Source organism: Balearica regulorum, chromosome 19 (assembly GCF_011004875.1).
Source record: "Balearica regulorum gibbericeps isolate bBalReg1 chromosome 19, bBalReg1.pri, whole genome shotgun sequence".
Taxonomy (NCBI): Eukaryota; Metazoa; Chordata; class Aves; order Gruiformes; family Gruidae; genus Balearica; species Balearica regulorum.
Window position 1 is genome coordinate 8,919,932 of NC_046202.1, and position 14,699 is coordinate 8,934,630.

General features: G+C 55.3%; 1 protein-coding gene across 1 annotated transcript; it reads right to left on the minus strand.

Moving 5' to 3' along the window:
- Nucleotides 1-1,155: 1,155 nt before the first annotated feature.
- P2RX1 (purinergic receptor P2X 1) lies at nucleotides 1,156-13,996 on the minus strand. The gene is made up of 13 exons (XM_075771612.1): nucleotides 13,637-13,996; nucleotides 10,163-10,310; nucleotides 9,604-9,675; nucleotides 9,073-9,142; nucleotides 8,424-8,520; nucleotides 7,659-7,739; nucleotides 5,934-6,075; nucleotides 4,753-4,883; nucleotides 4,008-4,098; nucleotides 3,242-3,307; nucleotides 2,518-2,610; nucleotides 1,956-2,003; nucleotides 1,156-1,674 (listed from the first exon to the last, which is right to left on the minus strand). Exons 1-12 carry the CDS (start codon nucleotides 13,771-13,773, stop codon nucleotides 1,959-1,961), a joined length of 1,173 nt encoding a protein of 390 aa, XP_075627727.1. The 5' UTR covers nucleotides 13,774-13,996; the 3' UTR covers nucleotides 1,156-1,674; nucleotides 1,956-1,958.
- Between the last annotated feature and the right edge of the window lie 703 nt (nucleotides 13,997-14,699).

Sequence of the window (14,699 nt, forward strand, 5' to 3'; positions counted from 1 at the left end):
CCTCTGCTGGTTGCGGCTTGCTGGAGAGATGCACCGTTGCACTAGACGGCAACTGTGCAGCGCTTCGACTCGACGAGCGCTGCAGGAGAGCACACGCTGCACAGGGATGCCACCAGCCCCGCTACGATGGCACTAACTCCTCCAGAGACCAGGGAGCTTTCCCTCACCTCATCTCTGCATCTTTAGTATGAGCACCTGGCACCTTTCTCACAGCATCCTGAGAAAGGGTGAAAAAGTTAGCAAAATGGATAATCTTTAAAAAAACCCCAAACCCTGCCTGTGAAAGCTGAGACATCCTTCTGAGAGCAAATAATCTCCCCACAGGGAAGGTATGGCTTGAAATGTTTGTTGAGCTTATGACCAAATGTCACCTGCAACCATCCGCGCCACATGCCCCCATGTCCCTACAAGCCGAGCGCGGGGCGTCCATCCTGCAGGCTCCTAGCTCAGTTCCCACCAGAGTCAGCAGCGTTGCAGCCACAGGCAGAGCAATCCCTATAGCTTCTTTACTGACTTTCCCATGGCAGCTGGGATCCAGTTTTGAAGTCACCAAGGCAAAATTTCCTCCCAGGGGTGCAAAAATGACATTCAGAAAGAGACAGTGCAGAAAGTCTGTGCTGATGCGTCCTGGAGAACTGAACAGAGCCAGCAGCACGGGGCAGTGGCCTCTCGTAGCGATGTGAGGCTTGGGCGTAGTTCGTGACATCCAACTGCGCACGCCGAGTAGTGCCAATCTTCTAGCAGAGAGGGGAAGTTTTGTTCCCGGGTGCAAAGAGCTGGTCTGTGAGGCTACCGCCGAGAAGGTCAGTTCTGACCGGCTAATACTGACCGGCGTGGGCAGCAGGAGGCAGAGCTGGCACAGGGCAGCTGTTCTGGATGGCCGGCACCGCGCCAGTGCTCTCCGCCAGCCAGCCTGTCTGAGGAGGAAACCCAAGTGACAACCCTGATAAGAAGCCCCGCTCGTGGCTGGAGGCCCGGGGGCCCTGCACAGGAAGGCAGAGCCTGGGGGAGCCTGCACTGAGCCCATCGCAGAGGCCCCACGCTCCAGCCCGATTTACAGGATTGCTTTTGCAAGCACAAACCCCCCCAGTGCCCAAAAGCACTGCGTACCCCACGCCCCGGGGCAAGCATGGGCACCGCAAAGGGATGTAGTAGAAAAACTAAAGGTTTATTTTTTATTTTTTTTTTAATAAAATACATCCTTACAAAATAACCATTTTTCTCCCATGCTGAGGGACTGGGCATGGTTCTTGCCAGCTCTCCTTCCCTCCCCCTCGCCTCAGTTCTGAGCTGCCCAAGGGTGCCGCCGGGGAAGGAGAGGCAGTGATGCTCTCCCCAGGGGAGACGGCCCCCGCACACCAGGCAGGGCGCAGCGGGAGCCCCTCAGAAGCGCCTGCAAAGGTGGCAGACCCCAGCACCCCGCAGCAGGGCTGGTGGAGGGCCCCAAGGGTCCCTTAGTTCAACCCACCCGCAGCATCGTGGCGCGTCCCACCAGAGGCAGGGCTCCGAGCCAGCCGGACCCTGCCCCGGCTGCAGAGCGCTGTGTTCCCGTGAGCCGGTGTCGGACACTGCTCCTGTGGCCTTGGGGCTGGTGCAGGCTGGTGACAGGGGATGGCAACCGTGTTTTAGGAGAGGAGGAGGAAGAGGGTGCAGGTTTGTCGGTCAGTGTGGATTCTGCCAAGAGAGGGAGGCGCACAGTGATTTCTGGTGGCTTGCCCCCCACCGCCCCTCTTCAAGCGCTGCTGCCATCAAAGATGAGATATCTGTCCCACATCCTGCGCCCAGTGCAGCCCCACACACCGGCCTGACCCCAGGTTAGACATTACAGCCCAGAGCTCAGATCTCCTCCGTGCCTCCCTGGAGCCCTGCTGCCGCCTTCCCAGGGGCTCTCCCCAGACCCACAGCCCTCACCCTTGCCAGCCGTAGGCTAGCAGGGCCGGGGAAACACCACTCACCTCTCACTGTGTGTTGTCCAGCTCTTTTCCCTTCTTATGCAACTTCGACTGGAGGTTAAATGAGAGAAAACAATGATTCTTTTACAGACGTGCCCCTTTCTAATGTCAGGGGAAAATGTGGTTGAACAGCAATTTCTAACCCTCAATGCATAAGCACGTTTTCAGATGAATTTGAGGGGAGCTGTTTTCATGTGCTATGAAAGGCCACAGTCACGGAGATGTTCTCAGAAAGCAGAAAAAGGGACATTTTCCAATTTGCTAAAGCACTGGTCTGCTTCCTTTAAAGCAATGCAAGTGTTACCAGATATTGGAATATCTGGGGATAAAGGGAGGGAATAAAGCTATCAGCAGCGAGTCACGCAGAAGATCTCTAATTTCGGAGAGGAGATTCATGGATCCCAGTCCCTGACAGTCCCAAGGGCTCAGGATTCCCACTAGTTCGGGAAGGCGCCTGGTTGCTTCACAATATAAATGTTTGTGTTACAGCGTCATTACTCATGCACACATCCACACTCACACACCCGCAAGAGCCTCCGCAGGGGAGGGACTTGCTTTTACTTACAGGTTCCTGTTCCGCATATTTGAATTTCTTTTGCTTGTAATAGTCACGTCCTTGGAGAAAATGCAGCAGGAGCAGGTCACAGAGGACAGAGGCCTTAAATCAAAGTGCAGTTAGGGTTGGGGGCTGCCCTCTCAGCTCACTTGTGCCAGCTTGCCCCGCAAATTAGGGGCACTTCTGCTTCAACCCACAACGTGGCAGCTGCCAAAGAAGGTACAGCCCCTGAATGTCCATTTAGGACAGAAGTGAAGTGTGCTGGGTTCAATACTGGGCAACAGGAGTCAACACAAGTTAAGGGTTTCCACTTTAGGTATATGCGGAGCGCAACACCCTTCAGGTCATGCCAGAGTCTTTAATGACCATAACCAAACAGGATGCTGGTTTTCTGTTGTGCATGAAATACTGCCCATCACCTCCAAACGCCCCTCAATACCAGCTCTAACTTGAAACTATCAAGATGCCAAGACACGGTCCTGCCCCAAAAGCCTGCCTTCCCCTCACTCGGCAGGGCAGCGGCTCCCGCTAGCAGAATTCACATAGCCAGCGGTCAGCAGGAATCTATTTTCCTGAGCTAGCAAGGCAGGAGAGCACCTCCTTTCCCCATCCCCTGTTGTCTGAGTGGGAACCAGTATTTCATTGCAGCTCAGGGACACTTCCCCGTGGATGTCACAGGCAAGGAGACTAATTTGAGAATCTCCATATAGAGGCTGAAAATATCTGAACTTACCACTCCAAAAATACCAATTCCAGAGCCAATTGTGGTCATGGTTGGGATGATGTCAAATTTGCCTGCCTGAATAAATTGGAGAAAATAGGTGATGTGTTACAATCAGCCCAGGGGTAAAAAAAAAAAAAAAAAAAACCAACCAAAAAATGGTGCCATAGCTGTAGGTGGGGCTCAGCTAAAGTGTCTTGCAGCAACCCAAACTACAACCACAGCACAGATAGAAAGAGGAGCTGGGTAAGAGCTGGTTTTAAGCTCATTGGTCAAACGGAAAAGTATGGTAGGTTGGGTTTAGGCTTACACAAAATGAAGTTACTTTGTTTCCTGTATTTTTAATTATTATTTTTTTTTAAAGTATATCGTTTAAATATTCCCAGTGGGAACACAATGAGGAAAGCCTTCTCTCCCAGTGAGAAAAAAAAGACAAAATACAAAAATGCAAATGTTCAGCTTTTAGAAATATCAGTAAAATATTTTGACTTTCCACAGTTTCCCCCCCCAACCCATCATGAGGTTTTTTGGTGACAAAACCACTGACCGAACTGCAGCTGATAGATGCAACGTGTAAAGTGGGCTTCCTCTCTATGTTCCCTTCCCTGGCACTTCCTAAGGGCTGCTGTGAGCGAGCCAGCACCCAAGGAACCCACTCACACCAGTTTTCCTGGCCCACGAGATCCTGGCGCTGCGTTACAGGGCTGGTACCTTCCTGAGGACATGGCACTGCCGCCCCAGGGAGCAGGGGGTGACCCCAGCGCCTGGCCACCCTTACCTTGCCGTTCACCAAAATGTCGAACCGGATCCCAAACACCTTGTAGAGCGTTCTCTTGTCCATCCCATCTTCTTTGTAGTACTTGGCATATCTGTCCGATTGGATGGTGAGCGTTAATGGCCTGCCAGGGTGTCTAACAGCCCCCTGCAACCCAACGGGAATGCCTCGGGATCTTGGTGGGCTGCAGAGCAGTACACAGATCTGGGGTTGTGCTGTAACAGGCCTGCTCCTGACCCTCTCCTTAACCCTCCCGAAGGAGCTGGTCTGTTGGCACTTCTCCCCTCCGTGCCTCAGTTTCCCTGCCTGCAAGTTGGAGTTAGAGCTTCTGCTTGTGCCGACGCCTGATGAGCCCAAGTGATCCGTGACAGCAGATATTAGTGCAGCAGCAGTGACACCTTCGCACAGAGCAGCAGCTCACACCTAAATGTCATGTTTTCACTGAACGCTTTGAAGCGTGGGAACACGTGAGATGACCCTGCACCATCTCCAGTCTTTCAAGGGGCTTCCCAAGAGCTCAGCTGAGTGGGAGAGTCTGCAAGGGGGAGAAGATGCACAGGGAAAGGCAACGGGGTAATCTGGAGGCCAAGGCATGGGTTATCACTTTTCTCATGCCATTCTAGAGAGCATTCTAAAGTGAGTATTTTGGAGAACAGTCCCTGATCTTCCACCATCCCTTGAGTGCTGCAGCATCCTGAAAGATGTCATCTCTGAATTCTGCCTAGAGAGTTAACAGGGGTCTCCTTACCTGAAGTTGAAGCCTGGTGAGACGTTACTGTCGTCGTTGTAAAGGCCGTGGAACTGGTAAATGGGTTTGCAGTACCGGACGGGCCAGTCGAGGTCGCAGTTCCAGTCTATGGTGATGCCCACCACTCCGCCCTGCAGAAGAGAGGGGACTCGTGAGGTTGCCCCTCCTCGGACCTGGCCCGCACCAAGAAATGCTTTCCCTCCTCATGCGTGGCCTGTCTTGACACTATGAGGTGTCCTGGCCCTCCAGGGTACACACACAGCCTCAGCCCTCCCAGGCAGCCTCAGCTTTGTGCCCTGTACATCACCTTACGCGGAGGCGCTGCTTCTGCCCAAAATGCTGGATACAGAACTAAATTCATGCCCTCTTGTTCCTGATCAGCACCCTGATGGTCCTCAGAAACAGGGATTCCCCCCGGTCCTTGTGGGACAGCCTTCTCTTGCCTGATTTTGCCCAGGAGATTCGCCTTTCCTGTGGCTTAGCCCTGCCATCAAACCTTTAATGTCACAGGGAAAATCAAAAGGCAATTTAAGATGGACGTAGAGGAGAGTGAAACTAATCCATGGATATCAGAAGAAAACCTCCTCAAAGAGAAATGGCCACCTGCTAGGAAACGAAGCAATCCCTCCTGAGCTCGCTCCAGGTTGTGACCAGCTGTGCCCCAGAGGCTCGTCTGTTTGTACCTGTAATATATACAAGCCTCGGATTTGATTTAATGCCTGGCAAAGTTAGCTTAAGGCTCTGCAGTGCAGAAATAGCAGATACTTTTGCATCCCACCCCGAGAAGCGTTGGGCAAAGCTGCTTTTCGGAGCCTGAGGAGAGGCTGCAGTTTGCATTGCGCAATGACCAATATTTCACCATCCAGCCAAGGTTTCCGAGCTCAATCGAATGGGATTTGGCCACGCAGCTCCAGTTATTTGTTGCACAAATTAAAACAAACCAAACCCTGGATTTACTGTCAGTGGGTCAAATCTTGTCAAGCTTACAGGGGAGTTTCCCAGAAAGGCTTAAATATTAGGCCACTTCCGAGGAGATTCATAATCTTTAAGAGCTAATTCTGACACTGCCTCGTGAGTCCTTGAGAAAACAGACCCCTCGTGTCTCAACCCCTTGGGGATGATTGCTCTGTCACTGGCCCCCTCTCCACGTCAGCAAGAAACAGCATTTGAAATTCAAGCACCTTAACAGCCAGGAAGGTAAAATTCTGACCCGATTCCTTCACTATGTATCCCAGGTCAAACACGGGGCACAAGGAATCGGTGACTTTGTGATAGGTGCATTTCTTCAGGTACTGTTTGGTAACACTCTCAACCAAGTTGCGCCTGTGAATGAAAAGAGTGAGAAAGAGTCTGAATAACCTGATCATCTGGGTGGAAAAGGACCTCTGGAGGTCCCTGGTCCAACCTATTGCTCAAAACCCAGTAATGCCAAAGGTCAGGGCCTCGTCCTCCTCCCCCATGCGTTCCTCAGACCCCACACGTGGAGAGCGGGCCCTTTCCTCCAGCCCCGCCTGGTTTCTCCCACCCCATCAACAACTCATGTCCCTGAACCTCCTCCTGTGGAGGAAGCCGCTCTGCCATTTTCTTTCCTGCAAACATTGTCCACCTCCGCTTTGGGTTTGCTGTTTTGCCCGCTGCCCAAACCCAGCACATGTCTGCCTGTCCTCACCTCTTCCAGCAACCCCCTCTCTCATTCCTCGGCTTTGCAAACCCTCCCGTGGCCTCCACCATCCCTCCCAGATGCCTCTCCCATTCGCACGTCAGCTCGTCCATGGGCTCTACCAGGCAATGCTCCGTGCACCAACAGTTTTCATCTGGGACAGCTCCTGGATAATGTATCCCGCAGCTTTTACGTTTAGCTGGATTTTGCTTTCTCCTCCAGAAAGGGTGAAAAGGAAAGGACAACATCTTGCTTTCCACCTCACTCTGCTCTTTCCCCTACAAACAGTCTTTCTGTGAAGCCTCCCTGACCCAGATGGTTTTGTAAGACTCATGCCTTGCTCAACCCCGTCCCATCGTTTATGCTCAGCAGTTAATTAGCAGTAGTGATCAAAGGCAGGAAGTTTCCCCATGACCCCAGCTGGCTCCGGCTCAGCCCCTGCACAGCAGCCAGCCTGGCTGCCCTCGCCTCCCAGGACCTGCTCCTGCCCACCACGTCCCCTCTCCTGCCTGCCCTCGCTCAGGCTGCCACCTCTCCTGGCTGCTGGCAGGGGATCCCCTCTCCCAGCCGCCTCTCGGGGTGCAGTGCGAGGTCGGCTTGAGACTTTGCCAAGCATGCCGGCTGCCGGGGCATTTAACCTTGGCTACAGCGCAGGGATGCGATCGGCTTAGAGAGGAGAATCTGCTGTCTTCAGCACAAATAGCTTCTGTTAATTTGTTCCAAATCAGATATGTAATCAGTGTCATCATAAATCCTCTTACGCGTGTGGCTTCAGGCGGCAGCACCGTTTCCAGCGTTGCCTGGAAGGGGCCAACTCTATAACCTGCTGCAGAAACAGGTGGGAACTGTGATGTTAAGAGGGGACTCTGCTCATTTTTTGGCACCAAGCTTGTCCTGACTCCTCACCCCACTGTGCCATCTAGTATTTTACTGTTATCTTCAGGGAGGAAAAGGGAGAAGAAAAATGAAGAATCAGAGAAATTGTATATTCATGTGCATCATGTGAGGGTAACTCAGGGGACATTAATTCCAGAAACCTTTCCTGTAACCACAGCCACCAGCCGAGGTAGGACAGATTTGGGAGGGAAATGTCTTGGTTCCTATCAGCTAATCTGGTGATCGGTGCAGCAGTTAGAGTAGTTCTGGGCTCGCTGATGAGGGACGGCATCCTCTATATCAAGCACCCAGCCACACCCGTGGTTTCCTCTGAGGGACACGGGGACCAAGCAGAATCTATCCTCCTTACCTGGACACCTTGAACCTGGGGAAGGTGATGCTGTTCTTGATGAACAAGGTGAACTTCTCCGCTTCTGACAACAGAGCAGGGCTGAAAAACAGAAGTGTTGACACGTGTCCATCACTCGGCTGTCTGGCCTCTAGGGAAAGCCCCATTTGGTGGGGATTCATCCAAACTCAGACGAGCAAGACCCAGAAAAACTGGTGATATCATCCCTTCCCTTTCTAAGTGAAAGATCCCAACAAGGTTCAGAAAAGCCCCAAGGAAAGAAGGAGGTGCCTGTTAGGGGACAGAGAGGGAGTTAGGTGCTGGAATTTCAGTTAAGAAACCCCAAAAACACAGTGACGTGCATGGAAGAGTGCTCAAGGGCCCGCATGCTTCCCTGGGCTCTGTGGCAGATCTGTGGCTGTCCCTGTGGCACCCCTGCATGGAGGGGAAGCAAGGAAGAAAAGGACTTTGCATCTACCAGGAGGCATTTCCATGGAGGCAGGAGGTGGAGAACATCTCATGGGCAGAGCACAACTTTACTCTGAAGGTAAATGGGATAGACAGGGGCTTCTGCTCCACGCACAGAGAACCCAGCAGAGATGGGGTGAGCTGGCAGCAAGGTGAGGAGCAAACCACACCAGGAGAGGCACATCACCCCAGAGGCATGCACAGCCATGGGGTCTGCATCGACCCAGTCTGCCCTGGCAGCAACCTGCCAGAGCTTGCTCTGTCCTACACCGAGTGCTGCTGGTGCAGCCGGGGTGGCACCAGAAGATCATTCCTTACCTGGGAACGTGGTCATCAACTTCAACGGGGCACCAGCCAAAGACCTCGCAGGTCTTCACAGTGCTGTTGAAATGCACACACTTGCCCGTCATGAGCCCTGTGAAGGGGAAGAGAGACAGCTGCTCACACCCCTGGATGCTGCTCACACCCTGGGAAATCCCAGCCTCGTACTGGGACGGATGGGATCTGCATGGAGCTTCAGCCCTGCCGCAGACACCTGAAGTGCAAAATACTCAGGGCTTTGCTGTCCCTTTATAAATAAGGTAATTAATTGTGGCACCTCAGCTCAGGGCAGTGGTTTCTCTTGCACTATTGTACAGGGGAGCAACTGGGCAGTTTTCTTGCTAAAATACACCTCAGAAAATGCCGAGCTGTTAGAAGGACAGCAGTTGGGGGAAATGGTTTAGTCTTGATTAACCTTTTATTGGCAGAGCTTTTTGCAGCTCAGATATCTTTCAGAAGAGGAAAGCAGGACCAGCCCAGGTGGAACGCTCACCCAGCATGTCAGAGGCTTTCCCTAAACCCTGCCGGCTGGTGGTCCAAACCAGGTCACCCCCGCCAGACGCTCCAGCCCTGCAGCTTTGCCGGAGCACGCTGTGCTCAGTGCGTCTCACCAGAAACGCCGGAGCTTCAGTGCTGTGTGCCATACCTTGTCCCTGGCGGCTGTATTTCCCTTTGCTGCAGTCACTGTCCTGCGTGCAGAGCCCGGCGTCCGGCAGCTGTTTGGAGAGAGCAGGCAGCCTCCTCTCAGCATCACACCCCACCGTTTCGGTCCCTCTGTCCCTCCTGCCTTGCCAGGCAGCATTTTCCTCAGGGAAAACGCCACTCAGCTGTGGCCAGAGCCTCGTCCATACACCAATTCCCAACCAAGGATGTCCAGATTAAGCAGGAAAAAGGGGAATTTCTTTTTTAAACTCCAGGCAGATGCTTTTATTTAAGCCTTGAGCCTGCTTTTCTTGATCAGCTCAAAGGGAAGAAAACTTAAGGGGATGCTGGCTGTTTTTCAGCAGAATAAAAGCCTTCACATGGCACTCACAAGTCAGGAACGATAATGTGGGGCCAGGCTCAAGCTTTTACTAAACCTCTCAGTGTCAGAAAAACTCCTTCCCCGGTGCCACCACCACAACCCACCCCCCACATTACAGGGGCTGAGGGTGCTGAAGGAAGCCAGTGTGTTTACCTCCGGGCAGGTTCCTTGTTTCTGTCCAGGGGTGACAATGAAGTTGGTCATCACCACGAACGAGTTGTCCCCCTGTGGAGACACAGCCAACAAGCTCACAGCTAGCACAGCATTTTCTGATGGACTCTCTGCGAGGAGCCTCTCCTTGCAGCAAGGGGTAGGGCACCCAAACCGCCGCGGCTTGTTCAGGCAGATGGCACCTTTCTCCCTAACTTTGGGTCTTCCACCCTCCCCTGGCACAGGTCAGCAAGCTGACCCTGGGAAGCTGCAGTGCCACCAACCCCAGGGACAGTGGAGGACACCCCTTGCTGCCTGAGATGCTCATGTGGAGGCACTGGAGAAGCCTTGAGCTTTTTGGAGGCAGCCTCAAACATGCCCCATCAACCGAATGGCTCCCCAGGGGTGATACGTGGGCAGAAGTTTGTGGCAGGAGCAACCTGCTTTCCCCCACAGGTACACCGTGCCATGGAAAGCTTTTGCCAAGGAGCCCATCTGCACACCAGCACGTGGGGAAGAGCAGCCGTCAGGACAAAAGCACCCCCTTACCCTGCCTCCTTACCTGGGGTGGGAAAACATAATCCACCACATCCCAGATGTGAGGGCCCAGGACACTCTCGTTGGTCAGCGTCAGGCCTTTCAGCTTCACCGAGACCGAGCTGACAATGCTGTCCTGAGACTGGTAGCCCTTCTCATAGAGGAAAACCCACCTAGACAGGAAAAGGTGGTGGGGTGAGCATGGCCACCAGCACTCATCTGCAGAAGCCTCAAGTCCCAGCACATCACTCTCACCTGGGGGTTTCTTTGCCAAATTTCCTCCAGCTGGATGAGGAATGTGTTGCTGAGCTCTCCCACCCCTTGCCGGAGGCATGCAGTAGCTGCAGGACCTGACTTCCACAGTGGGAAGATTTATTTTGGGGACTGGGACACGTTTTGTGGTTGAGGGTGTGTGAAGGCAGGTGGAGCAGGGTACCATCAGCCATTTGGGGCTAAAGCCTATGGCGGGTTTGCAGTTTGCTGGGTTTGGCAACCCACCCAGACCCTCCTGATCCACTGCATAGGCACTCCCCAAAAATCAGTGCGTCCAGGGCCAAGGCATGGCTGAGCCTGGACATGACTTGCATCCAGGGCCACCGTTCCCCATCCAGCAAAGGGAACCACATCCCCGGCCCCAGGTGCAAGGAGGCTGCAGGAGCAGGGTCGGGACGCTGCTCTGGCCGGCACGAGGCTCTCCCTGCGTTTCCCAGCCCATCACGCAGCCCATTAGGGCCAGCTCCTGGCACTATTTAACCTATGGCATAAACAAACTGCTGCTGGATTAACTCTGGCTCAGGGAGACTATAAACACGGGTGAGCAACCATTTCGGGTAGCGCTCCCGGCAGCGTGGAGTGTTCCTGGCGCTAAAAAAGGAGCGATCTGGTTTTTTTCCCTGCCGCTGCGGGCACCGGTCCCGCTGGCCGTGACAGAGGCAGCGTGCTGCCTGTGGGACAGACCGTGACACCAGCCTGGCGTGTCAGCCTGTCCTCGGGCACCTGTCCGGCAGGCATGGGGGAAAATGGGGGAACCTTGAGTGCTGCCCGGAGGTCTGCCCTATGGGTGCCAGACCCTGTGGGCATCTCTCGGGGATGATGCTTTTTTGTTTGCAGCCCTGTTGGCATCCTGAGATAGGGGCTGAGGGGACCTCAGGGACAACATCTGTCCCAACACGTGAGGACGAGAGCAGAAATTCAGCACCACTGCCACCCCAGCTGGGACCCCCAGCTCCAACCTCCTCCTCCCCAGAGGGCCATACTGGCTTACACTGGTTACAGTGGGCTGCAGGAGGCTGCGAGCTGGGCGGCACCATGGTGGAGTGTTTCCCTAAATCTGCCTCCAGCGCTGCCACTGCCGCCCCGTCCCTCCGCGGTGGAGGTGGCTGTGGGCACACAGGGCCGGGCGCCCCACTGCCACGCAGCCTCCCCATGGTGGGACAGGATGCAGCCCCCACCCTGCCGCTGAGCCACAGCCATGGCAAACAAGGTGTCATTTCACCGTCCTGCTGTAAATGCTGCCTCGAGCCCTGCCCAGGTGGTAAAAGTCCCCTGGCGTTACTCCTCGGTGCAGCAGAGTCACCAAGCCCTCCTCTTCCCTCGCTGGCCCCATCCTGCGGCTCAGCCCGCAGCCTCCTCGCACGCAAGGTTTTCAGGAAACAAAAACCAGAAAGCGATGTCCAGCTGGGGAGCGCCTGGCACGGCCTGGCCAGCAGCGATACCGCCTTATCTCGGCACGTCGGCAGAAAGAAGAGCAGAGAGAGAGGACAGAGCTGCTCCCCAAGGCCACCGCCGGGTCTCTCTGCGCTGGTGGCAGTGTCGTACGTCTTGCCAGCACGGCCACGCATCGGCACGCATCCCCGCGAGCATCCCATGCCTGCTGCTGGGGGTACCGAAGCTGGGGTAATTGTAAATAAATAAATATCTGCCTGCCAAGCTTGCTTTCAAAGAGAAAATCTCAAGCATCGTGGCTGAGTGCAGGCAGGGAGCTGGAGGCAGTGCTGCAGGCAGCGAGGGGATGCCGATGGCCGGTGGGGTTACGCGCAGCCGTGCTCACAGCAGGCCCTTGCTAACGGAGCCTGACCCCACCAGGAGAGAGAAAATGTAGGAATTACAGCAACTTCATGCCAACCTTCTCCCCTCTGCCCCTGGCTGTCCCCCCAAAACTGGTTCTCTTTTTGCTCCCTCCTGGCTGCCTGTCCCGTTTTAGCTGGGTTGCTTAAGCCGCGTTTCCTTAGGAAGTTCTGCTCTGAGCAACCACCTCCGCCGGTTCCCCAAACGCGGGAGCGGTTCCCCCTGGCCGGGTTTGCTGGAGCCCGGGGGTGTCACGGAGTCAGCCCTTAGGAGAGCCGGCACTGCTCCCAGTAACACCAGTCCGGGCCAGTGCAAAACCCTTTGCAACAGAGCATCCTTGAGACCTTGGCTCAGCAGCAGTTTGGGATGAGGATTAGCCCCACGAGCCAAAGAGGTGGTGAGCAGGGTGGGAGCAACGCGGGGTCCCACAATGATGCCTTGGAAAGCTTCTCCCCCTTTCCAGGGAATCTGTCCTAAAAGCTGGGACGGGCACCGCTGCTCCCCATCCCGACTTGCACTGCGCCCTGGGAGCTACTGCCTCTTCTTTGGGCTGCGCTAGGCACCCCATGCCCCCAAAATACCCATTTTTTTCCAATTCATGGCCAGACACCCCCCTCACCCTGCAAACATCCTGCCGTAGGGCCCTTCCTGAAGGAAGGGTGCTGGTCTCTTTTGAGGGCTGAGCCCAGAACTGCCATGGGGGCACAGCAAAGATTTTTATCAACCGTCACACAACCAACAGCACAACGCATCATCCCACACTGAGGGGACGGGGACCGAATTGCTGTGGCAGGAATGGCAGCCCCAGGGCACCCGAGGACATGCATCCTCACACGGCTCCGAGCCCGCCTGCTCCACACTCGCTGCCTTTTTTAAGCAGCCGCTCTTGGAGCTGCCTCCCACAAGCAAAGCAAAGCAAAGCTGGGATTTGGAGCCAGGCTCCATCCTGGCCCCCACCGCTGGGCTGGCCCTGCCTCCCCGGCGGGGTGGTGGACGGGGAGATTTATGGTCCTGTCTCACTTGGGTCTCACAAATCACCGCGCTGGCCCCAGCTGCCTCTTATTTAATATAAATGAAAATAAAAATAACAACAGATTCTCAGGCCACCGTCCAGCAGCTCGAGCGGGATTTGGATGTGGCTCAGCGAGGAGCCGGGGCCCCGGCATGCAGAGCGGGGCTGGGCAGGGATGAGCCTCCAGCCTGCACACGCAGTAGCTTCTGGGGAGGACACGGAGACTGGGCGGCTATCTGGAAGACCCATGGCGGGACACTGGGCAGCACAGGAGTGGCCACAGCCAGGAGGATGAGATCCACAGCAATAAACCCCCCAACATCGGGATATAGGGGATATATGAGTCCCTTTGTCTCTCTTACTTTGTAACCTGGTAGCAAAGCATTAATTTGGGGGAAAGCAGCTGCCAGGGAGCCTTACCCGATGATGTACGCCAGGACGATGAGCTGGATCAGCCGGAAGGTCAGTCCCACCTTCTTGTTCCTCACCAGCACCATCCTGGGGGTGTCATACTCGAAGAGGAAGGAGGACACGTTCTCCATGCACTTCTGCCCCATGGCTGCGCCAGGGCTGTGCTGCAGCCTCCCACCGGCCCCGCTGCTCGCCACGCTGTGGGTCGGGCTGTGCAACTCCTCTGTTTGCAGAGAGGAGGGAAAAAAAAAAAAAAAAGAAAAAAATAATAAAACCGCTATCGGCGTTGCTCTGTGCACATCTGGGCTGTCGGGTTTCCTCCTCTGCGCAGGAACAGGGTTTCCTCTTCCTATAAGCCCTGGGCTGGGAGCAGCCGGTGCCCTACATGGTCCGGGGGTGGGACAGGGTGCGGGAGGGTGCAGGGCCACCCCGTTGCCGAGCCCACGTGCCACTGGGATGGAGCCGCCTGCCCATGGGGGATGCACCCTCACCCGGGCAGGGACCTTCCATGGGGGCAGAGGGGCTGCGGGCAGCGCTTGGGGCAAGCAGGGACCACGAAGCATCCTCTGTCGGGACAGAAGAGATGGTGGGAGTCCAGGGAGAGGATTTTAGGAACTGGGGTTGGGGTATCGTCTTTCCTGCCCCAGCAGCCACCTCAGGCTGTGGGTCTCCCGTTCATGTCCCTAACCCACGTCCTGCTCTGTCCCTCAAAGGCTGCCCCCAGAAAAAGGGTTGGGAAAGGGGATGGTGGGGGCACAGAAACCCCAGCCCAGCAAGTCGGAGCCGACACACGGGGCAGCCGGGCGCCTGGCTTGGCCCCCTCCTGCGGTGAGGCCGCCCAGCTGGGGCTTGGCTGGTTCCCAGCGCTTGCATGGGGCCGGGCACATTTCGAGGCATTTTCAGCATTTCCAGCATTTCCTGAAAGGCACAGCTGGGAGCGGGGCCGGGCGGGCGAGCCTGGGTCACAGCGAGGGATGCTCGGCAGGGTGGTGCAGGCACCGCTTTAAGTGAATATCACTGAGAAAGGGGCTGGATCTGTACGTGCCAGAATGAAATCTGGGGGCCAACATTG